Source organism: Typopeltis vanoorti, chromosome 1, assembly GCF_054136105.1.
Source record: "Typopeltis vanoorti isolate ZY-2024b chromosome 1, IOZ_Tvanoo_1.0, whole genome shotgun sequence".
NCBI classification, from domain to species: domain Eukaryota; kingdom Metazoa; phylum Arthropoda; class Arachnida; order Uropygi; family Thelyphonidae; genus Typopeltis; species Typopeltis vanoorti.
Genome location: NC_143549.1, coordinates 76,237,892 through 76,264,445, shown reverse-complemented (window position 1 = coordinate 76,264,445; position 26,554 = coordinate 76,237,892). Strand labels below are relative to the sequence as shown.

At 36.2% G+C, this 26,554-nt stretch overlaps 1 protein-coding gene across 1 annotated transcript in view; it reads left to right on the top strand.

Moving 5' to 3' along the window:
- The first annotated feature begins 11,070 nt into the window (after positions 1–11,070).
- Positions 11,071–26,554, top strand: part of LOC150110105 (dual specificity protein phosphatase 7-like) — a 28,976-nt gene continuing 13,492 nt past the window's right edge. The window contains 4 exon segments of the mRNA XM_090391432.1: positions 11,071–11,761; positions 19,960–19,982; positions 19,984–20,011; positions 20,014–20,370. Coding sequence (XP_090247558.1) covers positions 11,362–11,761; positions 19,960–19,982; positions 19,984–20,011; positions 20,014–20,370 — 808 coding nt within the window. The 5' untranslated portion in view covers positions 11,071–11,361.

The window sequence follows — 26,554 nt, the reverse complement described above, 5'->3', positions numbered from 1 at the left end:
GTTGTGGTGATTGGTATCCAGGAAAGTAAAGTTAAATAATGAGTGAGCCACAAAAGTAATTGAAATTTTCTTTCTTCAGGAAAATAGCACGAAACAAAACTCTTCACTTAGCTTTAAAAGGATGGAAACCGATTATTATTTTAGAAGACACGTACATTGTGATGTATTTATTGAGAACCTCTTGGGAAAAATTACACAGGAAGTGGCCTGATATCCTCGGCTACTGGCAAAGAAGAGTTGACTACGAAATGGACCTCGGTGAGTGTTATATTCTGAAATGCCAAGATGGGGAACTAATACTTGATGATACAGGAGCTGATGGAAGTAAAGTTTTTTCTATTAGTTGTGAAGAAGCTGAGAGATTTTCACCAAAAATGTATGACATTGATAATCATTTACTATTTTTGGAAACTGAATTACCATCTGTTCGTATAATGGGGAAAATTATTGCTAATCATTTAAATTCATCAATGGTAAAATTAGAATTTGAAGATTTTATCCAATTCGATAAAGATTCTTTATTTTGGGACTCTACGAACATTTTACAAAACCTGTTTGTGTATATTTGCTGACAAGAGAATGCACAGAATGTTTAGGGAGGCATGGTGTCATTTCCAGACTGACACAATATGAAATGTATGGAAGTGTGGTTACCAGGTATCTAATTTAAAAACTCTTTTGCGTGACCAGCTATTTTGATGTAACGTAACCAAGAAACAGTGAGTAACAAAAATTTTATTCACTGAACTCTTTGGAAAGTGTTAAGAGTCTAAACTAAATATTGTGAAATATTTTAGGTAATTACATGTTTCGAATTTTTCTCAGTGAATTGACTTGTAAATAGCATTTCAGCAAAATAAAATATGCATTTGTAAACTTAAATGAACAAAGATGTGTGATTTTGTTGTGTATTTTTCGACAGTGAATTTTTTACTCAGTTATTCTGATTAGAACTTGATATTTAATCCACAACTTTATACCTTAATGCAATTCTGTTTAATAAGTTTTTTAAAAAAATAACTACTGTGAAATTAATGCCAGGAATGGGGGAAAAAAGTGTTGAAAACTAATATCCATGTATTGATTATTTTAGAAATTGTCTAATGTTACCTATTGACATTGTTTGAGTTATCTGAAAACAATTCGATCACATAATCGAAAATCCGAACTGTTAAAATTTGGTTGTTTTACAGAGATGTAGTAGATAATTAACCCAAAAACGTGAATTAAACTCTTAAAGTTTGGTATAGAAAAAATGTTTGTACTCTCCAGATAACACATATACAAATTTTACCATTCCTCACACAAAGTAAGTTAAAAACACACCAACAGTATATCCAACAGCATGTGAAAACATGTCGTTAAGTCATCTGCGCAAAAGGTTCATTTTTTAAGGAACGGTCAGGGTAGGGCATGGTAAGTGTAAACAGTACTATAAGAAAATACCATAGAGTCGAGTGACTTTGGACTTAAGGTAATCGTTCATCCACTGCAGCTGCTGTTTTGTGATTTGTGTTTGGTAATGCAAAAATAATGGGTGAGCCACAAATTCTTTGAAAGTTTCTTTGTGAAATGTTCTAATTGTTTAGAATTTTGTAACAGAAAGTTAACATAAAATATATGATCAGAGCTAATAATCAGTGAAATAATAATAATAATAAATAAATAACTATTTATTTGTGGTGCCATATGAAGTAATCTAAGAAGAATGAAGGAAAACGCTTATGAAAAATCGACAGTGTGTGAAAAATACGAATTTTAAGTTATCCTTGGGATAATTGATTGCCAATTTCTTTTGAATAAGACTTCAAATTTATTTCCTAAAGAAATTTGTATTTCTGATGGAATTATTGTAAGATATGCAATGACAAAATCACCTTGTAGTTGGAAAGAATTACCTGAAAGAGTTAAAAAACAGAATTCTTGGTTAATAAAATATAACCATCAGCTGAAGTGGGAAATTGGTTCACTATCTTTGGACAAACTAAGAGATTGGATGATAGAATCAACATGCAACATATATTACTTGCCAAAGGAAGAGAAAAATCAAAAACATTAACGAAGTTAATAGGGAGGCCTGTTCTTGATTTAAATGAAATTGGATGCCCAAAACGTGAAAACATAACGTGTACTTTTAAATGCTTTTGGAAACATAACGAAAGATTTTGTGCTTTTAATAATTCTCAGAAGTATATGTATTGGTTTCAAAAAAATAAATATGCAACCCTTAATTTTACTACAGTAATAAATTCCCAACGAACATCAAATGAAAAATTAACTTTTAGATGAGAGTCACATTGTCAAAAACCACATGATGGCAATTCCACAAGTATGGGAAGAGCTTTTGATGCATTTTTCAATGTATTTATTTTCTGTGTGTTAGATTCAGTAAATACAATTTTTAAATAATATTTCATTCAAATAAAATGTGTAAATTTAAATGAACAAATTGGGTGTCGTTGATGTGTTATACAAATTTAAGTAAGACCATAACATTTTTTTTCCTTGTGAAATTTTATGCCACAAAGTAACCAGAGACTTTTTTTTGACTCAGTGAATTAAAAGTCTTATTTGTTCATGCAAGCCCTCAAATATTTCATGAAACTGTCAACTCTTGGAACCAAAAGGAATAATTGGGTATTAAATTAATAGCCAGAATTTTAGTGGACAAGATTTCACCTGAAAAGTTACAATACTGTAAGAATTTGGCCATTTTACAGGGCCATTTGTTAACATTTGTTAATAATATTACAGTCAAATAAAAGGTAACATTGAAATTAACAAAGTATATATTACAGAGCTAATATTCATTTGAAATAATAAGAAATAACTATTTATTTGTTGTGCTGGCAAAAGAAATTTCTAAAAGAGTTCAAAACCTTGTTTGTGGCATATCCATTACTTAAAATTACTAATGCTAAAGAAAAAATAAATAAAATAAATAAATTTCAGTTACAGAAATAGGTTAAGAGCACAAGGAATCGCAAGTAAAATTAATAGTGAATATTGGTTTTAAAAAATAAATGTAAGCATTAATTTACTACAGCAATAATTTCCCATGGGACCGAAGAATGAATTATTTTAGGATATGGGTCATCACAATCATGTGAATGCTAATCACTTAATCATATGTAAGTATTTGAGAAACATCCAAACTTGGGAAAATGATACCTTTTGAACAATACCGCAATTTAGGATGTGACTCGTGTCATCTTCATGAAAGATCCCCCCCCCCCTTTGAAGAAATCGCGATTTGTAGTAACCGTTCGCTGGCGGGATATTGCTCAGGACGATAACATAGCATCTTCGGGCAGAAATCTAAAGGAAGAAGTACTCAACTATGTCAGGTTACAGTATTTACAGAAATTTCGTTCTTTGTGGCTTTTGTGTTTGTGTTGTGGTGTGGATATACAATTCAACTATTTTGGAATATTCGTATTTAGAAGAGCCATTCTGGAAAGCTGTAAGTAATTTTAAATTATCATTAAACTTTTTAGAATACATACAAAAGGTTTTGTAATCCATTTAACTGTCCGTTTATTTTAATTTATTTATTTTTAAATGCTGTAGAGACACCAGCATATAATTAATTATTCAGAAAAGCTCGAAATACTGTCGCCGTGTAAACTTAAAAGAACAGTGTCGTTTATGTGTTATGTATGTTTAAGTAAGATCACTTTTGAAATCGCCGTGAATTCACACAAGATTTGTTTATTTATTTATTTATTTATTTATTGAACTTTAAGATCTTAATTTAGACGAATCAAAATATTCGGATGAATTATGAATAAAATATGAACTTGAATTAGAATATGAATATGGAAGAAAATACGGATGAGCTATGGAAAAAAAAAAGTGTGTGTTTAAGTGACAACAGTATATAATTAATTATTCAGAAAAGCTCGAAACACTTCCGCCATCACCACTTTCTCTAAAAATTCCCACCCTTTAACAGGAAAGAAATACCCCAAAAGGTATTGGAAAATTAGTACAGCCATCTATAGAAGAAAAAAAAAGTGTATGTATGTTTAAGTAAGATCACTTTGGAAATCGCAGTGAATTCACACTCAATTTGTTTATTTGTTTATTGAACTTTAAGATCTTAATTTTAGAGAAATCAAAATATTCGGATGAATTATGAAAAAAACATGAACTTGAATTAGAATATGAATATAGAAGAAAATACGGATGAGCTATGGGGAAAAAAGTGTGTGTTTAAGGGACACCAGTATATAATTAAATTATTCAGAAAAGCTCGAAATACTGCCGCCATCACGAATTTCTCTAAGAATTCCCGCCCTTTAACAGGAAAGAAATACCTCAAAAGGTATTGGAAAATTAGTACAGCCATCTATAGACAACCAAACACAAAACTTGATGACAATGACGAATGTGTGTCACCGTGGGAAAATTCCAAGATATCCTATCTCAAAAACATCGCCCACAATTCCATAGCCAAACCAAAATACGCATGTGATATCACAGAGAGATATATGTTCCCCAGAAATTTCCAAACACATAACGTCACGATTCTTATCTCTAAATATCACCCACGAGGCAATAAAAGAACCAAATACACCATGCGAATGTCCCGGACAGACAAGGGCGCCAGCAAAATTCCAAACATTCCAAAATCTATAACAACAAACATTCACGTCACGATTCCTTATCTTATCTTGATCTTGATCTCGTCAGAAGTGTCCCACCAATCACGACACCATTCCTTATGCACTAATATATATCCCTTTCCATTCAAAACAACAACGTCACTTATTTACAACTAACAAATGACATCACTTATCTTCATCTGATAACAATAAACTTTCACGTCGCGATCCCTTATCTTATCTCGATCTTGATCTGGTTCAAAGTGTCCCACCAATCACAACACGAATCCTCATCTCTATCATCACCCATAATTCCATACGCGAACTAAAATACAAGAACTCACGTCACTGACACATATGCCATCAGGGAAATCCTAACATTCCAATCTCATGACGTCACGCCCACAATGACGTCATCTTCTTATCAACCAATGACGTCACGATTCCATATCTTATTTTGATCTTGATCTGGTTCAAACCGTCACCCCTACTACTAAGCACTATCATTGATCTTTAGACATAAATGCATTTATTAATGTAGTACCTCATTACTTTGCATTACTCTCAGTGGAACTTATTATTCCACTGAGTTTAAGTTTAATTTCTGTTTCGATTCTTTACACATTCAGTAGACGTCATTTTCTAGAAACAATTTGTTTGTGTCAGTAAAATTCTACTTACGGAGTCGTCACTATTCAGTCGTTAATATTGTTGCCTTTTAATTGAAATGAAGAACTTTTTATGAGGACTTTTCAACTGAAGGTGCGTTAGTCGGGCTCGTAAGGAAGGAGCAGCGTTTTTCTTCTTGAAGATAGATAAACTGGCCAAAAGATTTTGTCTCAATTCTGGTTACAATTCTGCCAAATACTCGGTATTATGATATGTGAGTAGCATAACAGGAATGGTATTCACCCCGGGGAAAAAAAGGGCAAAAGTCACCCTAACCTAATCTGTTGGCATATATACAAAACAGGAAATAATCACAAAAAATAGTCTCCCCCCCCATTAGCGAAGCGCGCTGTATTATATTTAATTATGCCTTTTTTTTTTTTTGTAAGGCCAATCTCATTCCTTCACACTGCCCTTGATTCCTTCACACTGCCCTTGATGAAGTGGGGATTCGTTCAAACCACTGCAGTTCCATCGTTAGGTGTTTTATCATCCGTTTAGCCTCAGAATGAGCTCCATAACATCAAAAGACTTCAAAAACCCCAAGGTCAAATATTTCGCCTCCTTGAAAGGCGAAATATTCATAGCATGGAGCTCCTTGAGGAAAGTGATGGAAACTATAGACAGATAATGACGATCCAAGAAGTGTTTCCGATTAAAGAGAAATCCTCATCTAACATGTTAATCCTATTCTTCCACTAAAGTACTCTAAAATAGGTTAAAAATAGATGGACAGATCTATGAATGCACTACAGTAACGTGCGATGCACAGGAAACGTAATTAAGTACTATACAGAAGCACTCGCATTTATAAATTTAAATTAACATTTGCAGGCTCAAAAGGAAACTCGTTAACAAAGACTTTGTCAGTTATGAATAAATATAAAAAGGTTAAAAAATCCTCGAATGATAACTTAATTTTAAATGTAGATGGTAGGACCACAATAGTCTAACAATCTATATTTAAAATTAAGTTTATCATTCAGATTTTTTTAACCTTTTTATATTTATACGCAAGATTCTTTAGTATGTTATGAATTAGGCTACAGTAACTGGATTTCAAACCCATTGCTTAAGCCTTTTGTTTAGTAAATTTCTTTCATTGTTTTCATTATTTAATTGGCATCGCTAAGAATGAAATTTAAGAGCGGTTCACCCAACTATTTCATTAGCGGCTCTAGGTAAATTTTTTGTCTGCTTAAAATTCACTTACATTATTGCATAATGCAAGTAAATATTTGTAGTCGGATTAAATACAAAGAGATTGTTTAGTCTACAATTAGGGGTGAATGACTTTTAATATGATTATTGTGCAACATCTTTTGATCACAATATTAATATGTTGGATTAAGTACGTTTGTCTGTCTATTCTTCCTCTGAGCTCCGTTGAGAAAAATCCCCGTCTCGATTTGATGCGAAGTATCGTACACATTCTTCAAAATGATGACTGCAGAGACTCGACTAAATACAAACCTGTTATGTTCATTTGAGTACCAAAACTTTGAATGATAAGTGAAGCATAAAAATCAATTTTACAATGTTCAAATTGTAATAAAATATATCCAGTGTAATAAAAATTAAAGAAATTGGTAGACTTCCAAAATGACTGATAGTTATAAAATGAATGGTAATTGGAAGACAAAGATGAGATCGTAACGGGCCACTTGGCCTAAAATCCATCCTAGGATGAAGAAGAAGACGGAGGTATAAATACAGATTGTGTTGTTTTTTTCAGTTGTGCAATATCAAAATATGTTATCCTTAGCTTCTATACAAAAATGGCTCCTTAAGGAATAGATAATAAATAATCTCTAGTCACACTACTTCCATTCCTTTCATTTGCAATCAGTTTATTGGAATGAAAAGTTGTAATACTCAACCAATTGCACAACTTTCCTATACGAATCTATAATGAACCAGAATCTCCACAGTCTCATACCTTCTTCTGTGTGTGTGTGTGGGGGGGGGGTCTTCATTCAAGACGTGCAATTTTTAGACGGATGTGACGTAATGGTTCCAAGAAATCCATGAGTAAACTCATGCGTCCATGGAAGATGCAAGCAAATGAAATAAGCATGTCAAAATGACATTGTGATGTATTTGATCGTGTTCCCCTCCTTCCATGGCACCGTATCGAGATAGTTATGGGGTGGCTAATGTAGCAGAAAAGAAATAAATTCCACCCTTAATCTAGATCAGTTGGATGGCCATGTTAAGGATCAAGTACCATAGCGTTACTGCAACGGAAGGAAGTATAAGAGGGAAGAAGCAATTTTGGCTGAGAGTTGGCAAGCACGGGTAAGATCTTCCTAGTCGTAATTAATGATGGCATGTTTAAAATACTGCAGCGCTGCTCGCCAATTGTCATTTTCGATCTAAGATGAGAGAAGGTTTTTTTCCCGCAATCCCCTTTTTGGTGTTTTTACAAACTAGAACGAATTAACCAGAACATCTTAGAGTATTTCTAAGATGTTCTCCTGAATGAGATTCAGCCCAAGGACAATGAATTGATCTGATCTGATTTTTCCATTTCAGTCGCTTCCGACCGTAGGTGACTTTGTAGGCATTGCCTACAGAGTATTCCTGGTGAGATTTTTACAGGATTGTTCACCATTGCTTTCCCCAACCCCCCAATTTTATCCGGGCTCGGGACCGGTATATGGCTGGGACGTATTCATGGCTGTAACCCATGTGTGTTCATGGGGTCGGTTTGCCTGTTCTGGGGAACGAAAAACCCGAGTTTCCGGGTGAAAAAACCCTACATCCGTATGAGACCAGAAAACTCGTCTTTAGTCGAAAGAGACCAGATAAAGATTCCTCACGTCACTGACGGATCAGAAAGACCCTTCGCCTATACTGACTGAGCTACGGAGGCTGTAATGAATTGAATAAATTCGTTTTATATTGTAATATAAAATGTTTATTTATAAATAAATAAATAAGATTAAGCACCTATGAGATTCGTTTTGTCTGTTCGTCCATATATTCGAGATATCTCTGGCTAACTAACGGTTTTCAATTTAGTATTTGGAATACTCACACAAATGGATCAAACCATCGCAGTCTTTTGTTTCAATCGGACTGTTTGCAAACGCAGAACCTGTTGAGATTATATTCAACAATAACGTCGATCTGGCTGCATGGAATTTAATATAATTTGGGATTAAAAAGATGTATAGAAGTTGATGTCAATGAAATTTTGGTTTCAATCCATATATTTTTATTGGAAAAAAATGAAGAAAAATTCCACACGGCAGGATGCAAAATCCGTGAAATTCGTGAAAATTGTTTCCGTTTTGGTTCCCATCGGACCAATTTGCAGTGGCAAAGCTATTAAACCCAGCAGATAGTGCCATAGTTTAAGCACAATGATTTTAAACCTGCTCATCTCATTTTTAACTAAATGCTGCCACTCGATCGAGTTCTTTGAATAACGTAGCTTTGTCGCAGATATTAAAAACAGGAGTTTTTAATCTCCTTTTTTTTTTTTTTTAATTAAGAATGTAGTGTCCAGGCAAGCTATGATGTACGGAACACGATGCTACGAGGTTGAAGAAAAAACAATCAAAGATTAGAAGTAGTCGAGATGAGGATGCTGAGGACTGATAGGTTGGGATCACAAGGGGAAGGACAGGATTAGAAACAACATTATAAGAGAGAATCTAAGGCGTAAGAAAACCAACTAAAATGGTTTTTGGTCATGTGAGCTGAAGACCGCAGACAGACTGATTAGTAGAATAACAAGTCGAGAAGTGAATGGAGCACGTAGAGGGGGAGGACCGAGAAAGATTTCGTTAGAGGTGATGAGAAGAGCCATGGAAGATTGTGGAGAAAGAAAAATCCGAAATAGCCGAGACAAGACTCGGGAAAAAAAAAAAAGAAATTGTATGGCATACGTTGGAATATATGTTTTTTTTTTTTTTTTTTTTTGCATGTGTATATGTGTGTGTGAGTACTCGCTCACTATTCCTCTCGACCCAATGAAGATTTCTAACTCTCTGATTTAAATAATGGATATATTAAGAAAATAAGAATGTGACTTTTCTCTTTAATACTATTTATCCGGTTTATATTTGACCGACTCTGTTTATTCTCGTATAGGTTGCGTTGGTAATTTGAAAATGATATAATACTAAGAACATGTTCGTTATATATTTTGTTTAGCACACATGCATTTAGCACATCCCTATCCCATGCGTATATAAATGCGAAAAAAAAAAAGGAAAAAAAAAACCGGAAATAGCATCTAGACTACGTGTAGCATTCTACACTATGGAGCATCGCTCATCGATATTTTGAGACGCAAGCTCTCTGTATAATAAACAGAAGAATTCCGGAATTATGATTGATAAAGAACCTCTAAGAGTTATAACATAAACCAGCGAACAAGCACAGAACAGCACACTTTTTTTGTTATCCGATCAAAGCACTAGATCTAATGGGGGAGGGGGACACATATTATGAGGTGATCCGTGCAGTTAAGCACACAACCATTTGTAAGCCATATACTGTAACGGTGACTTTTAAAGCAGATAAAAATGTTAATAATTCGTTCGACAGAATCGAGGCTTCTGTTGGCTCAAGAACAGAACCCAAAAGTCTATTAATTTTACCCTTTTATTCAGGAGACATTTGTCCATCTGGGACGAAGGACGGAATGGTCTGAATTTTACGAATTAACAGACTGAAAGTATACGGATTACGCTATAAAAATGTCTTCGAGTACATTTTTATGTTTCCGAGGAGGAACTTCAGCACCTGGAGGTAATCCCTCACCTTCCGACAGGACTGGCTTCACCTTCAACTGAAAAGTCCTTATAAAAAAAGTTCCTCGCGTCCTAGATGCAATTCAAATCCGGGTGTTTCCAACCAAAGGAGATCGAAGTTACTGACTGAGACGTTCTCCTTCCAAACAGTTTTATTTCTTTCGTTATCTGTCTATCTCACTCTCCGTTTACCTGTTCATTGTTTTTCCATTTCACTTTCTTTTTTTCCTCTTATGACGTCACAATTTTTTTTTCCTCTTTTGACTGCCTTTCTTTCTCGGTCTGTCCATTTGTCAAATCCTTCACTCACTCATTCCATTTGGCAAATTTTTTATCCGTTCTCTCTTTCTCTCATACAATAATGCACACACACACACACACACACACACACACACACACACACACACACACACACACACACACACACACACACACACACACACACACACACTTATTTGTTTACATAGCTTTTTTATTCTGTTTTTTTTTTTCTTCATTCTCATTGAAGTTTTTCTGTTAAGCGCATGGACTGAATGCATCGACAAAATGCACTTGATTCATGCTCTCCCGTGGCGTACGTGGATGTATCGCACATCCTGTGGAGTGTCTGATCGCAGCAACTGTGAAACAGTGTTTCCATTCACCATCTATTGGAGTGTCTTCGGGAGGTCTCGGTATAAACAAATCTGCTTTTTTAAAAGAAACGCTACTGAAATCTCGATTGCATGAAAAGGAAAGGAAAACAAACAAAAGAAGCCCATACGCAAACGATACAGCCCTCATGTAGTTTCTCCCTCTTCGCTTTACTTCTGATTCCGTCATCGCATCCTTTTCTATCGGGTTGCGATCGTCAGTACCTCTCGTATACACGCGTCTTGTGTTGGGGGCAGCGCACCAATGGGAGAACGACTAGCTCTCTCCCACATCCTACTGGAACAGACGGGTCACGTGACGCAGACGCTACTGTCGTTGGCGTTTGCCTTTGCTGTGGACTCTTCTCATCTAAAATCACAGTTCCAGTTGTCAAGCTGAGCTGGGCCAAACTGCAACAAGTGCACTCGCGATGGGTTTGTAATTTCCATGGCTTTTCCATCCGAAGGTTACCTGCGTATTTTAACCCAGTGGTGGATTAGGAACCCCCGTCCTCCCCCGTCTGCCGTACCGGCACCAGAACAACCAACGATGATCGGAACCGAGGAAGCAGGAGCAACACATTTTAGTAGCGGCCGCTTGCCATGCTAGCTAGCGGTGGACGGGATGCTAGGCCTAGTTAGGCCTAACGTGAAACGCACAACTGGACAAAACTGTCTTTCAAAATTATGCCATCTAGGGAGCATATTGAACATCAGGCCATGAGTGATGACCCTGTTGTCGCTGCCGAGTGGCTTGTAGAAAAAATACGCGATGCAAATAGTGAGATGTTAGTGCTCGATACGCGATCTCCGACCGATTTCCACTCTTCCCATATACGCGGAGCGATCAACATTACACTCCCGGCATCAGTGATTATGTTGCGTCGACTAGCTAACGGAAAGCTCTGTATTCCAAGCATTATCAAGGACCAGGCGAGTCGCGAAAAGTTCATAAAACATTGGAAAGCGCACAGCCTTGTTCTCTATGATGCCGAGAGTGATGATAGCTTGTCTGCTGGTGCGACTGTTTTCAGTACGCTACTACGGCGACTTGAGCAAGATGGCTGCCATGTGATTTGTTTACAAGGTAAAAGCTAAGTTCATTTTTTTCTTCTTTTTTTATGACCTGAGCATGTGTTTTAATTTACATGTCTTTGAACGATGATCTTCCATAGTTTACAGTAATGACCACCAGGTGTGAAAAATCTTATTATTTTTATATATTTGTGTTAATTTCTAAAATGTTTGCTGTTCTTTTTTTAAAAAAAAAAACTGTCTTTTTATTACGTTCAGGCGCAAACTTAACTGTTTTGCTTACTTGGGAGAAGGAGTAAAAAAAAAAACCAAGTTTATAAAATTACTTGGTATCCTTAAAATATATTATCCCCAAGGTAAAAAACTCTTCACAAACTGTTTCTTTGTTGACAATGTTTATTATTTTAAAGTTGACAAAATACAATAAAAATTTATTTCGTCTGTATTATTAACATGAATATATTAAGATTAATTTTTATGGAAAATGTCTATATTAAAGATTGGCATTTATTTATTCTCTTTCTACCTTCTTTATATTACCATGTGGCAGGTATGTTTAGATTTTATTTTAGACTGAAGCCAACGCAGTTTGAATCCAAGTCATGTTTAGTTTGGATTCAATTTTCTTCTTTACTTAGAATAAAATTTATAATTAATTTTGAAATCGTTATGAAAGATAGACAAAAATAAACTGTCTACTATACGCAATCAGTTGCTATGTAAATATTTGTTTAAAATTTTTTCATGAAGTGTTTTGGCAAAAAAAAAAAAATAATAATTTCATTTAAGATTTAAAAGTCAACGAAATTGAAACTATCTCTTATTTCATTAAACAATTAACAATAACTTCCATTAGTTAAAAAAGAACATTCTACATTAAAGGAAAAACAACTCACTTAAAATCAATAATAAATAACTTACAAGTAAAAGAAAGGATCAAAAGGCTGTTTTAAAACTATACTTACACCGTGTTTTTGCTAGTAGAGAGTTTTATAGTAAATGTAGTTGTTTGTTTAAGAAGGGCTTGTTTGCTTTGTAAGATAAGTGGAAAGTCTGAATGTGTTTCTAGACTTTTCCAACAGTAAGCTGTCAAGGATCATAGATAGTTTCCTAAGCTTGTAACGAAACTGATTTAAAAAAAAAAAAAATGTAAGACTGTACAATTTCAGTAACAAACATGATTAACTTCGCCGATGTCCTGAAACATCTTAAGGTTAGTAGGACTAAAAAAAAAAAAAAAAAAAAAATATATATATATATATATATATAATTTTTTTAGTCCTACTAAGCACAATAATTATAATTTTATATCAATAGGAATAACTTGTAGAGTGCACCGTATTGAATAATCACTTGGCTACAAAATCCAGGTGTGTGGAATAACACAAGACTGTATGATGTGCTAACACTGATCTTTGTGTGTGTTTAGGTGGGATGGGGGGAGCTGGGGGGTTGAGAGGGAGAGTTTACTTTTCGCTGACGTGCTGCTTCGACGTATATTTCCGCCGAAAGTGGCTTCAACAACAAGTAAAAAAAAAAAAAAAAAAAAAATCTCGCCATGCCCTGAAGGTGTACTGGTTCACGGTTACCAAGAAAGTGGAACGGTGTTAGCTCTCGCTAGTCTTCCCACTTACTTGGGATTCGTGGTAATTGTTATAAACTAGCTAAAATGACGCGGTGTGATAAGAATGATTTGTTGTCTCAGTGTTGAAATATACTATTAGCATACATGTGTGTGGTTATTAATTATTAACGATACGACATCGTTTTGTGTAGGCAACTTCGCGACTCCCACGTAGATCGCGATCCACATTTTAGGAAACAAAGATCTTAGGAAAATTATCACTGTTGGTAGATTGTTTGATGCATTGTCATAATTCAGGCGACATTTAAAACAAAATCTGACCGTTTTCTTTATATAGCGAAAAAAAATCATCCTCTATGTATTCATAATAAGCAGAGACAGATATAAATTAATGTTTTTTTTTTGTTGTTGTTGTTTGTTTGTTTTTCTCAAAAGAATAAAGTATGCATGGAAGAGAAAAAAATACTAACAAACATGTTCGGTTTAGTTATGAATTACACCCACTTGGGTTTCGACGTAATTATCACACACAAAAAAGTGGAAGTTAGGGTAACAAAGGACGGATATGCTAACAAGAGCTTGTGATTCGCTTTACATGGAAAAAAGGAGAGGGGGGGTCGTCCACACCTGAATTGCGTTTTTTTTTTTTCTTTCTTGGTTAAATAATAAAGAGGATGTGGAGGGGGGGGGAGGGAATAGTGTATGAGGCTTTTAGAGTAGCTACTATCCGTTTGACTCTCTCTCCGTATGCGCGCGCATGTATCCAGTCACCTGGAACAACGTTGCTTTGCTCAGGCTGACCGCTTTGTGCGACTCCGATGTAGAAGTTTCTGTCACGCACACCGATTTCTGTCATTTCGACGTTTTCGTCCCCACACTCTTACATCAACAGTCAGTTAGCCGGTTCTTTCTTCTTCTTCTTCTTTTTTTTCCCCTTTCACTCCTCCAATCGTTTCCTTCCCATGCTCTTTTCAGCGCGCGCACATACGCACACAAGAGCGAAGTGAGAGCTCATCCTTTGCGTTTGAGTGTAGGCGTTGGTGGGGAAAGCGTTCGGCATTCCACTGTCAACCAAGTGGGCGATAGGAAGGAAATGAAGAAATAAGTCATCCGGAGAGACACAGCGGGCCAAGATTAATACACGAGACATGTTGGAGAGAGAGAGAGAGAGAGAGAGAGAGACGTCAGATTAATAATAGATTAAATGTTAAAAAGCACATACAGAAAAAGAGAGAGAGGAAAAAAAAAACGAAAAAGAAAGAGTGAGAGAGAGAAAAATTAGCAAAAAGAAAGAAAGAAAGAAAAAAGAGAGAGTATATGCTACGAATAATATTTCTACCAATTTCTAAAAAATGAAGATTCGTCATTGGCTCCAAAGTTTTGAATTAAATCGGAAAAGATGTGTGTCCGGAAAAGAAAAAAAATACAAGAAACAGTGAGAAGAAGTGATACAGAGAGTCCTGATAGTAACTTTGAATGGACAGCTGAAGACAGATGGATGAAGAAAAGAACGGAAAGTATTTTGATGAGGAGCGCGAAGTTTCATTGTGAAGCATTCGGCTGAACCGAAGGCTTTCGCTGTGATTAATCGAGTCGACTGTTGCTTTGTCGGTGACGATAAAAGTGCTCGACTGAACTGAAAGTGTTCGCAGGTGGAAGAATATTTGATGCACGCTGACAACACATTTCAAATCTATCGATTACATCGCAACGGACGTTCACCTGTGCGAAAAACTAACTGTCAACGCATGTGTCATCAAAGCTAATTGTCGGTTAGCAAATACGACATCGATACATTCAAAGCCGACACTCCTTCGATTACAGGTTTACCCTTTTTACGACCTTTCTGAACAGCTTATAAAATGTACTTTGCCTCGTCATCTGTTTCCCACTCCGTAACCCCCCCCCCCCCGTTTTGCATCACATCGGTGCGTCATTAAAAGATGCCACCGAACGTTCGTCATTTCGTTAAACTAGCGAACGCTACGTCGATCTCATCCCGATCCACCTTCATTACTCACTCGGAAAACTGTTGCTTTCCCCCCCCCCCTCCCTCTCTTGTACATTCTTGTTTGTAGAAATCGACACCAAGGCATGCGCTTCTTTTTCTCTCTGTTTTCATTGTTGGCAAGAGCAGAGCATACGTCACACATCACATGAAAGTGACAACTTTGTGAGCCACTATCAGCCAACTACGTTGTACGTGGGGGGGGGGGGGGGCTGATACTTGAATAAAACAGAGAAACGTATACGTCAGTCAGTATTTCATTTTATTCACAATCTTATTTATTTCATTATTTTTGACTAAAGGAAAAATGATATGTTCCGAGATTGTCAATAAACGTTCTAATTGACGTCTTTAAATAATACCTAATATATCTTTGTTGTAATACCGCGTTTGACGATATTATATTATAAATCATGGGGTTTTTTTAGTGTTAAAAACTTATAAAATTTATCTTCAAGCTCACAATTATTGTGGATACATTTCTTTTGAGTTTTTCAAAACTTTCTTTCTTGTGTCGAAAACTACGCGGTCTTTTCATATATGACTCGGGGAAAAAATTAAGAAGTACTGCATTTGAATACATAAGGAAACGTCTAACTATTAAACGAACAGAAGATCAAACGATATTTTAACAAATCCAAAAGGATTGAGTAGAAGATAATAAGCGGAGTGAAGCACAAACCAGCCTTAAATACACCGATGGTAAAATTCTTGTTACACGTATCGACTTAGGCCACAGTAATGATTACGCACTTTATTGTTCACCTGTTATTCTTTTTTTTTCCTTTTTTTTTTTTTTCAGCAGTTGAGTTACTTGATCTCTCAGTTATGGCTGTGAGGATCAGTTTGCCTCCGGGCGCTTTGGTTTCGCTGTTACAAACATAAAACAGCTCTTTTGAACACATTTTCGTTTTAGTTAAGTGTATATCGTAGTATAAACAGGAATTTGGATATTTCGTGGAGTTACCACCATAGATAGATATATCTCCTGGTTGAAGGCCGATAATAATAATAATAATAATAATAACAATATTAAAAGTAACAAAGAAACAATGAAAAAGCAAATAATGTATAAATTAAAAATGACAATTAACAAATACAAAAGATAAGAATGAAACAATGGGAAAATAACACTATATTGTTACAATATAAGTAAAAAGTATTGTAAATTTCGAGTGGTTTTTTTTAATATAAGTGCCAATTAGTGTAAGTATAAGTTCACTGAAATAAGCAGGGCCACAAAAAATTTACTGATATCCATATATTATGATTAAAAAATAAGTAAAAATACACGCTCTCCATACGAGAGAAACAGCTGCTAATGATTTCTCTTTAACAGCTTCTTCTTTCAAGTCTATATTTCCCCCTTGCAGTTATTTTAAGCGGATTCTCCGATTAAAACAGTTTCAGCTGTTCACTAAGAAGTTCCCTGTACGATTAGGGTTTTCCCCTTCTCGACTCCCCTTAAGTAGCCTTCAGCGAAACGAAAACTTAACCCACGAAAAGCTTCCCCCAAACCTGTTACTGTAGGTGGGACAACATTGACCCATGTGAAAGGTCAAACTAGAGGGCAAGTGTAGGGAGTGGCGAGCCTACGGAGAGGCATGCGTCGCACTTCGTTCCCTGCCAGACAACCTCCATTATTGGACAGGGAGTGTTGGGTACCTTAAATTTGCTGCTGCGTAGGTGTTATGAGACCACCGCTGCTTGCGGTCGCTCGTTCATTCATAGCCTGACGGAAAACTTCTCAAGGACGTCTCCTCGGGGACTTGTAGCCGTTAACTTCGGACTAGCGTGATGGGCGAAAAGGAAAATGAGGTCGGTCGGCTCCACGCAAAACGGAATAATACTCGACGTTTTAAAAGTATTGTGGGTGTGGAGGCGTTATTGAATCGATCAAGAGGTTTTATTTATTCAGTGAAAGCGGTTGAGGAAAATAAGAAGTGGATTGGAGCAGATTTTCCGCCGGGGACTCCGGTGGAACAAAAGGGAAAGTTAACTACTAAAGTATAGAGCCGATAGGCTTTAAATGGACATACATAAGATATGGAAATAAAGGATATTATAGATCCAACTGTATTTTATAGACAAATATAGAAACTTTTAAAGTTTCAACATTTTAATCACGTTTTTATATCCGGCTGATACTATTAAGTCATATTAGCGTTTTAAAAGTGAAATTTAAATTAAGTTACTCAAATGTCAGGTGACTATGTTGTCTATATTATTATTTGCCGGAAATACAGAGATTCAACATATACGATTGACAGAATAACAACTTCTGATTGGTCCGTGAAATTTGCGTAGCATTTGGAAACTCAATTCATTCGCTTTATCAGAAACCATTATGTCAAAACTGGATACACTCAAAGAATTATTATTTGGAACCAAAGTTGCTTTTACATTAAGTTACATAGATTAGCCATTGTCACTAGGAAGTGACGATACACTTCCTAACTATCACATTCTAAGTTCTTACACTTTTATTTTACTACGAAGTAATTTTATATTTTATAGAATCAGACCTAAGTCATCTTATATGGATGTTTTTTCTACAAGTTATTTTTCTTTTTTAAATTAGATTCTCTTTCTTCAGTTTCTGCGGAAGTCAAGACAAGTCCTAATAATGATAATTTTATTAAATTTCCGGTGTCTTACACAACAAAGACGCGACAGTGGTGCCATCTACAGGACACTGTCTTTCCCCCCCCTTTTTTTTTCTTTTTTTTTTTTTTTTTTCGTGGAGAGAACTTCTGTATTCGCAGTGTGAAACATTTGACAATGAGATATAGTCCTTGGAACCGTTCCTACTAACACGAAATGCGCGAGCCGGATGACATCATAATGGCGTCATCATTCCTCACTCTCTAAGCGTAAGCAGACGCATGCCAGGATGCTAGTCTAAAACGGAAACCTGGCTAAACTGCGCGGAAAACTTGTCCTCTTTTTATTATTATTTTTTTTACGGTCTTTTCTTTACGAGAGGAAACGAGGGGGAAATGTGGGGGGATACGTACGGCGCAATTTCACCTTTGTGAAAAACTTTCCTTCGGGGCGCGTATCCGGTGGGTTAGTATATTCGCTCAATAAGAACCAAACGGGCCTTTCCTTGGTGCCAAAGTGTCTGGGTTAGTGGTCTGACCACGAACCTGGCAGTGTGATAATACAAGGGCCCTCCAACAATGAAAGAATTGCTATTCTGTAACCTAGCAAACAAGATAATCATTGTTGCTCGCATCTACTTGTTTATTACATTTCAGTTTCATACTTGTTCGTTTCAAGTTTTCAACAATGGAAAGTATGAAATGAACGCGAAGTCATGTGATCACTTCATTTTCAACTGCTGTTTTTTTTTTGTTTTTTTTTAACATCTTGTACATTGTTTATCTACAGCCACAATATTAAAGGATTGATTTTTTATGCGGTTTTAAGAAACATAACAACTTTATGGACTTTTCGGTGATAAACAGTGTAATGTAGTTCCTGATTACGCATAATTAGTAGGCTTTAAGTTCAGGTCATTATCATAACCACTTGTTGGTGGGTGGGAACGTCAAAGCGAAACACACTTGTCATAGTGGTGACTAAATTGGACAGGTGTTAGTGACCTCGGCTTCGTGTACACTGCCTATGGCGGTAGACAGCGAAGTGTTTTGGCGTGTCATTAACCGTAAGAAGGGAGGGGAGGTAATTTGTGTAACTCTGTCAAGTGAATAGATGGCGTAAGAGGGCCTCATTGGAAGCCATGTCAACTTGGCACTGTCGTCATGTTTTTTTCCTTGCTATTTTTGTCTCTTTTCTTTTTTCTTTTCATCGTTTCCTTTTTGCTTTGTATTTCCTTTCTTTGGTTGTTCTATCCAATGTTTCGAGTAAAACCGTTTTGTTTGTTGTCTTCTAAGATGAATATGACGTCATGAAACAACAAATGAAGTTCAGAAAAAAAATACGTCCTCAAGAACGAATAGGCGATAAACACACAGTCACAATAGTGTGTTGTCTTTTTTTTTTGTTGTTGTTATTTTTTTTCCTTAATGGAGTAATTTGATTAGGATGCTGATCTAGCGTCAGTATATATATTTCTCCTAATTTTAAGCATTTTTCAGGTTTTACACTTTTTTTTCTTTTTGCGTGAGTTCAGTTTATGTGCGATATCTAAACACTCTCAATTCATCATCTTTCCATGGAGGGCTCTTTCAATTAATTCTATCAGCGGAAATGACATCACCGTGATAGGGTGTATACCGTACGAAACTGCGAACTGTTTATAACTGTGTAATCAATACAGATAACGCTAGGTAAAACGCACTGAAAATATCCGATAAGCTTCTAAAGCATATGGCAAAATGAAAAAGGAACACAAAATTAAAAAAAAAAAAAAAAAAAAAAAAAGCTTGCAGAGCAGATGGACTAATATTTATACCAGTCGATAAAGTGGTTGCCCAGTGGTTAAGATAAGTTGGGAAGATTACATAAAAATGCGTCAGGGATATACCTGTACTTCGATATTCGAGACAGTGAATTTATTACATCAACTCAAAGTTATTTTTTATTATTTTATGTACACTACTGATCATAAAAGTTTGTTCCTTATAGTCTGTGATACTTTAAATACACCCATCTATATATATATATATATAATTTATTTTTCTTTTTACAGGAGGTTTTAATAACTTCAAATCTCAGGTGTCCGGAGTGGTGTGAATCAGGACATTTTCCGATTCATCCGAATCTTCCCTCCTCAGTCTGGAAAATCTACGGATCACACCTCTATCCGACAGCGATGCCGAAATAGATAGGTGTGATAGTGGAGTTGCCGGCGATGCCAGTCCAAACGACCCACCGTTTCCCGTGGAGATCCTTCCCTATCTGTTTCTTGGCAATGCAGAGAACTCGTGTGATTTGGAAGCTTTGGAAAAGCACAAAATTCGGTACATCCTCAACGTTACTCCGAATCTACCGAATAGGTTTGAGCAGGAGAATTTAGGCATCAAGTACATGCAGATACCAATCCAGGATCATTGGTCCCAGAACCTAGCCAGTTTCTTTCCGGAGGCCATAGCCTTCATTGGTAAGTGAACTTCGAATTCGTTAATAAAATCGTGCCTAAAATACCCTTGACAACAGGCGCCATCTAGCGTTTCAGTACTAAATAAATGCATTTATCCTGTATTGACTCGAATGGTGACCTCGGATCTTTGCCAACTGCATGCATTTTTTTGTTTGTTTCCTCGAGTTTTATTTTACATAAGGAAATTATTCGACGGAAAGATCAGAGTGCAAAAAAAAAAAAAAAAAAAAAAAAATTGAATTTTTCGTGTATTGAAGCAACGACTGTGTGTAACGGACTACAGCCCCGTCTCCTAGGTAACGGAAAAATTATGATAAGGGAGAATAATAATGATAATAATAATAAAAAAGTCAATTTCATTCATTGCCTTTCCATATGCTAGCAGATAACTTCATTTCATACCCGGTGCTGCACACTGCGGATCTCTGGTAGCATGCGGGACAACGAACAGGCACTCCTCTTTGCAGAGTAAATCGATAGCATTCTACGGCTCGCAGCGTATTCCTAATGCGTGGGTGAGGTAGTAGACTATCGATTGCCCCCATTCTTAATGCCCGTGCTACCACACACACACACATACACATACGCCATGATAAGATGAGATTTCTTTCGACAAACAATTATGACACACAAAAAAAGACATTTCTCCATGTATTCGTTCGAATGGACTGATCCCAAATAGCTTTTTTTTTTCTTATCTTTTTGGTCTTATTTGCGATAGCGGACGCCATGAATGAACGTCTCTCCCGTATCACCTGATAAGTGTAACACCCCTTTGTGAGATGTGTTGCACGCCACAACCGTTTTGCACACGACTACTGAGCTCAGCGAATCCGTTTTAAGATGACGTCGCCTTACTTGGAAATGATAACCGAACCATATGGCTTGCGTTTATTTTATTTCACGAGTATACATCGGTTATTTATTCGGTTTACTTATAAAAGCAGTTCGGATTATTCTATAAATGATCGAACTCAGGCTCTTTTTTTTTTTGCCTTTTTCAACTGATTAGAGTTTTATTTTCTTCGTCGTCAACTGCTTACGTTGTTCGTATTTCTTCTTCAAATGATGAAGGTCCTTTATCCCTTCTTTATCAACTGATTGCGTTGTTTCTTCTCAAATAATCATTATCAGAACCTTCTTCAGTTGCTCGATCGAGGAGTCTTCTTCTTCCTAACGTGATCAGATTTCCACATATTCATGTTTTTCAACTCAAATGAAATGTTCCGAGTTACGTCAAAGGTTATTTTTATTATTTTCCTTTCTTCATGTTTTTTTTTTTTTTTCGTTCGACAATCTCGTTTTTTTTTTTTTTATTGGACATTTCACTCACAATCGTTAACATAATTGTTTACCCAAAAATCAAGTAATTCCTGTTTCTTTCTAAACGAACCTCGAAAAGTACAATTGCGTAGGTAGACTATTTGAGTAGTGGCTTCAACTAAAACTGTGTTGTGAGTTTCTTTTAAAAACTCAATTCTTTTAAAGATATTTTCGATATTTTCTTTCTGTTGTTTCTCTACCTCCCTCCTCCCACTTGCACGTAACTATCTAAATATAGAGTACTTGTAGTACACAAGATTAATTATGTATTACGTGCTCAAGATACTCGAGAACTTTTTTCCTTGTCACAGTAAATCATTCATATCTTAAGAGGGAAAACGCGTAGGCGCAAAGACACACACAACCACTTTACTCTCCGAACAGAGGCAGCTCTTTATTCTCTGCATTGAGATATTGCGTCAAAGGTATCGTAAGAAATCACATATCGGCAAACAGCCTTTTTTTTTTTTTTTAATGTCCGTCGTTTATATGAAACATGAGACTTAAAACTTAAATCAAAAACCATATTGAAGTAATAAGAAATGCGGTTCTGTTTTTTGTATTATCTCATATCTACGCAATAATATTTATGACGGAATTCTAGTAGTGTCATAAAACACTAATACTGCAGAGGTTAAGGATTATTTCGCTACCGTACGAGTCATTCAGTATTTGAGGAAAGGTCACACGTGTTTCTAAGTAATCAATCGCACATGTGTGGGCTTTTTTTTTTTTTTTCTTTAAATTTTATTTGTTTGGAACTTAACACTATATGGGTTTGCAGTTGTAAATGTCTAGCTTATCTTTTTTCTTTTTGATTTGTGGGAAGATTTCATAATACTTTTATAAATCGTAGGATAACATGAAGTAAATACCAACCGACTGCGTTTGGTTTTTTTTTCAAGGTGAAAAAAAAAAAATTCCATAGCGGGATGTTAAATATTCTTGAGCTGGTATTTATTAGTTTCTGCTGATTTTTCCCATTAAATCCGTCCCGAACATTACACAAAAATTGATGATTGAACAAATTCCTGTCTTAAGTATTAGGATCTGTGTTGTTCTCGCTGCGAAACGTACCAGAAAATAGATTTGAACTACAAAATCAGTCGGAAAAGAACGACGCAACATTTGCCTTTCATGTGGACGGACCTAGGTTCGAATCCCGTCTACAAATATAAATAACCTTTATAAGGACTTTTCAGATGAAGGTGAGGCCAACTAACTTAGAAGTGGAAAGGTTTTTATTTCCGGAATAGAATCAATCAGTCGAACACACAATGCAGCGACTTTTTTTTTTTTTTTTTTTTTTTTTTTTTTTTTTTTGCGACTCTATGCCTTAGGTTCTTCCGACAGTAGCTTAATCGGCATCGACGATGTCCTTTGGTTTTGAAAGACCCGAGTTCGAAAATCCTTTTAAGGACTTTTGTTTCAACTGAAGACGAAACTGTCTGGTCCTAGATGGAGGGGAGTGATCTCCCCCCCCCCCCCAAACACACAGACCAGACAAAAGTACTACGCAATTTACAGATAAATACATCGGCTTCATAGCCTCTGTTGCTCAGCCGTAATTCCGAAACAATCTCCGTTATTACAACCAAGCAGTCAAATAAAGTCCTCAACTGAAATTCATTCTCAAGTAATGAGAATAAAATGATAAATTTCAATTAAACGAACATCTCTCTCTCTTTCGAATAAATTATCATTAAACGAATACTGTGCGATAAGGACCATGCGAACACTTATTTTTTTTTATGTGGGGAATTTGAAATTACCACCAAATAAATCTGTTCCGGAAGATCTTATTCGTAATGCGCTGTGATGTCAATCGACATACCCTCTGTACGGGATAAAATGTGTGTGGTGTATTTGTGTTCTTGGAAAACTCGGACTTTTTTTGAATATTTTTTTGTCATTCAGGTAAACGGTTTAGTTTTCGCTAAGGGCTGTGTTGTTCACCTCGCAAAACAAAACCAAAGGGAACACCTTCTACTTTTCCTGCACCTGACCTAACTCCTCCCTACTTTTGCATTGTTCCACCCATTTAGGAGCGCCTTAGTATTCTGTGTCAACAGTGACTCCTTGCTCGCTTAGTCGCTTAGCAACTAGCCAAGGCCAACATTTGTGAGTTGGAAGGCTGCCACATGGGTGGGGTGTTTGGCGAAAAGCAGAGACGTTTTAATTCAGATAGTTTTGTTCAGGAACACCCGTGGGGCCTTGCAGCTATTGTGTGTGAGAGAAAGAGAGAGAGAGAGAGAGAGAGAGACTGCAATAATTAACAGATTTGTGTGAAGAAAAGGGAGTACACTAAACTTTCATCGCTCTATCTTCCCTTTTTTTTTTTTTTTACTTAAAAAGGGAAATAGAACAGACGTGTGTTTTGTCATTACATTTTTTTTTTCTCTTCCGAAATTGAGAATTTTTGTTTTATTTGCAACATGACGTCATTTCCGGGAAATGGTGCCAACTCTTGATGAAATAGGAACTACAGATCTACTTGGAGCTCTGACACACTAACTAATAAGCCTCGTTTTCGTTAGCACGTTCGACAAGTTGGCAATGTTTACATCCGTTCTGCAACAGTCATCTGTGTTATAAAGCAACATTAATTGCAGATTATTTATTAATACCAAAGGAAGCATTCAAGTGTAATATTGAACTATTTAAAATCACGTACGTAATACGAAGATGGTGGTTTATGAACATTTTATTTCGTCCATGTAAACGTGAAATAGAGCAAAGGCGAAAAAAAAATCGAAAATGGAAATAAAAATGAAGCCGAAGGGAAAAAAAATTAAATAAAAAATAAAGCAGACGATATAAAAAAAATCAGAAGACGTGAAAAAAAAAACGCAGCCAAAGACAACCATGTTATTGTTACTTCGATTTTTAGTTGCGTCGTGTATTTGGGATTTTATGTTAATGATAGCATTCAAAGTCTGTTACCTTCTTCTTTCACGTGAATACAGTAAAAACGAAAATAAAGATTATCGAGCCGAAATGAATAGTTGGACCACACACACACACACTGTACTGTCTGAACATAACTATTCATCGTACTAATACGCGAACAGTAGCGCCACCTGGCACCAATGTTGTCCTCTTTCCGAAGTGCCTCAAGAGGTTACATATTTCTTATAGAACAACTTTAAGTGTACAGTTTGAAGCGGCTATTATGCCGTGACTTCTACATCTATCTCGCCCTCTACCCCCTGACATTCCTTTACCCCCTGCATTCTATTGATACGTTCTTCCACCCTAGTTTTTAAACCCCTTCTCTTTATAATTTCCCCGCTACCGCCTATTCGTGGCGGGGTGGCTATGCTGCGTTCGCTATCTCGCTGACACCCCTGTTTTTTTTTTTTTTTTTTTACTCTTTCTTTTCTTTCCCGGTCTTCCCCCCTCGCAGGAAGCGAAGCGAGCCGATGACACACAAGACAGTCGACTTCCCGTACTGAAGGGGCCAAGTAAAGGGTGGTTTAAAAGCAGGCAGGAAACGACTGAACAGGATACGGACGGGGTGGACACATTAAATAACCTCCTCATCACCTCCCAGTGTCCTCCTATCAGCCAAAGGAAAATTGCTTTCTGAGAAGTGCACAATTATATCCCCACTTGGAACGGAAAATCATTTAAGGAATGGATTTATTTTTATTTTTATTGTTATTGGGTGTATATTGCAAACTACTATCCTTTCTTGTGTCACGTTGCTTTCTTTAATTTTTTTTTTTTTTCATTAGAGTTTTTTATTTGACCTTGGCACCGACACCTAAAATGCCAGTAAATTTATGCCTGAAACAAATAGTTGCCCCACACACAGTACTTAATATGCTGTAGGTTTTTTCGTGTGTAGGTTTGATATTTAAAAAAAGAAAGAGTTAAGGTTGTCTTAGGTTCAGAAAATTATGAGAATCTGCATTTTTTGTACTTGAAAAAATACAAATTTTTTTGCCCCCCCCCCCCCCAAATATAGAAATGCTAAAATTCCGATTTCTATATATATAAACCTCTGCGATCTAAATACTCCTTTTTCGTGTGAATTATTAAACAAGTAGTTTTAAAATAATACTTTTCAGCGGATGAATATTTTATTCATTTAATTTCTTTTAACACTGATTTTTTTCAAGTTATTCGCTGTGGTTTTCCTCCGCTGTCAAATTAAGATACACTATTTTTCTCATTTACTACTAGCCACTATATTGAATTCTTTACTAGGAATTTTATCACGAGACTAAAAAAACGCACATTTAAAAATATACATGCATACTCCCCCCCCCCCCTACACACACTGGTCATAACGATGTTCAACGTATTTTGAAATCATTATTGATATAAAATAACAGCCAAAATCACGAATTTTTGGTTACTTCAACGAAATAAGTCACACTATGACGATTCCCCCCCCCCCCCCTAAAGGTAATAAATGTAAAGGCGAAAGCAAACTGATTACGACCACCATATGTATAGCTAACTAAACTGCTGAGTGATCCTTCCTAGCTCAGTCGGTACTGACGATGCCCTTTAGTAGAAAAGACCCGAATTCGAATCCCGTCTAGAAGAAAGTCTTTTCAATTGAAGGTGAGTTAGCCAGTTTCATTACGAAGGTGGTAAAGGTCCCCCCCCCCCGGTAAACTCGATTTTTTCTTCGTGCTCCCACTCTAATTCAAACAAAAATCGGTACCTCACCTACTACATCTCTTGCGTCGCTAAAAAAAAAAAAAAAATTCCAATATTACACACTCTGTTTTCTTATTTGTCTACTACTGATGACGTCATGCATCATGTGATTCGATTTTGATTTCACACGAGCGGCTCGATTCGTGAACATATGGCAACTTTAGTTAAGACTAATTTATTAGGCTTA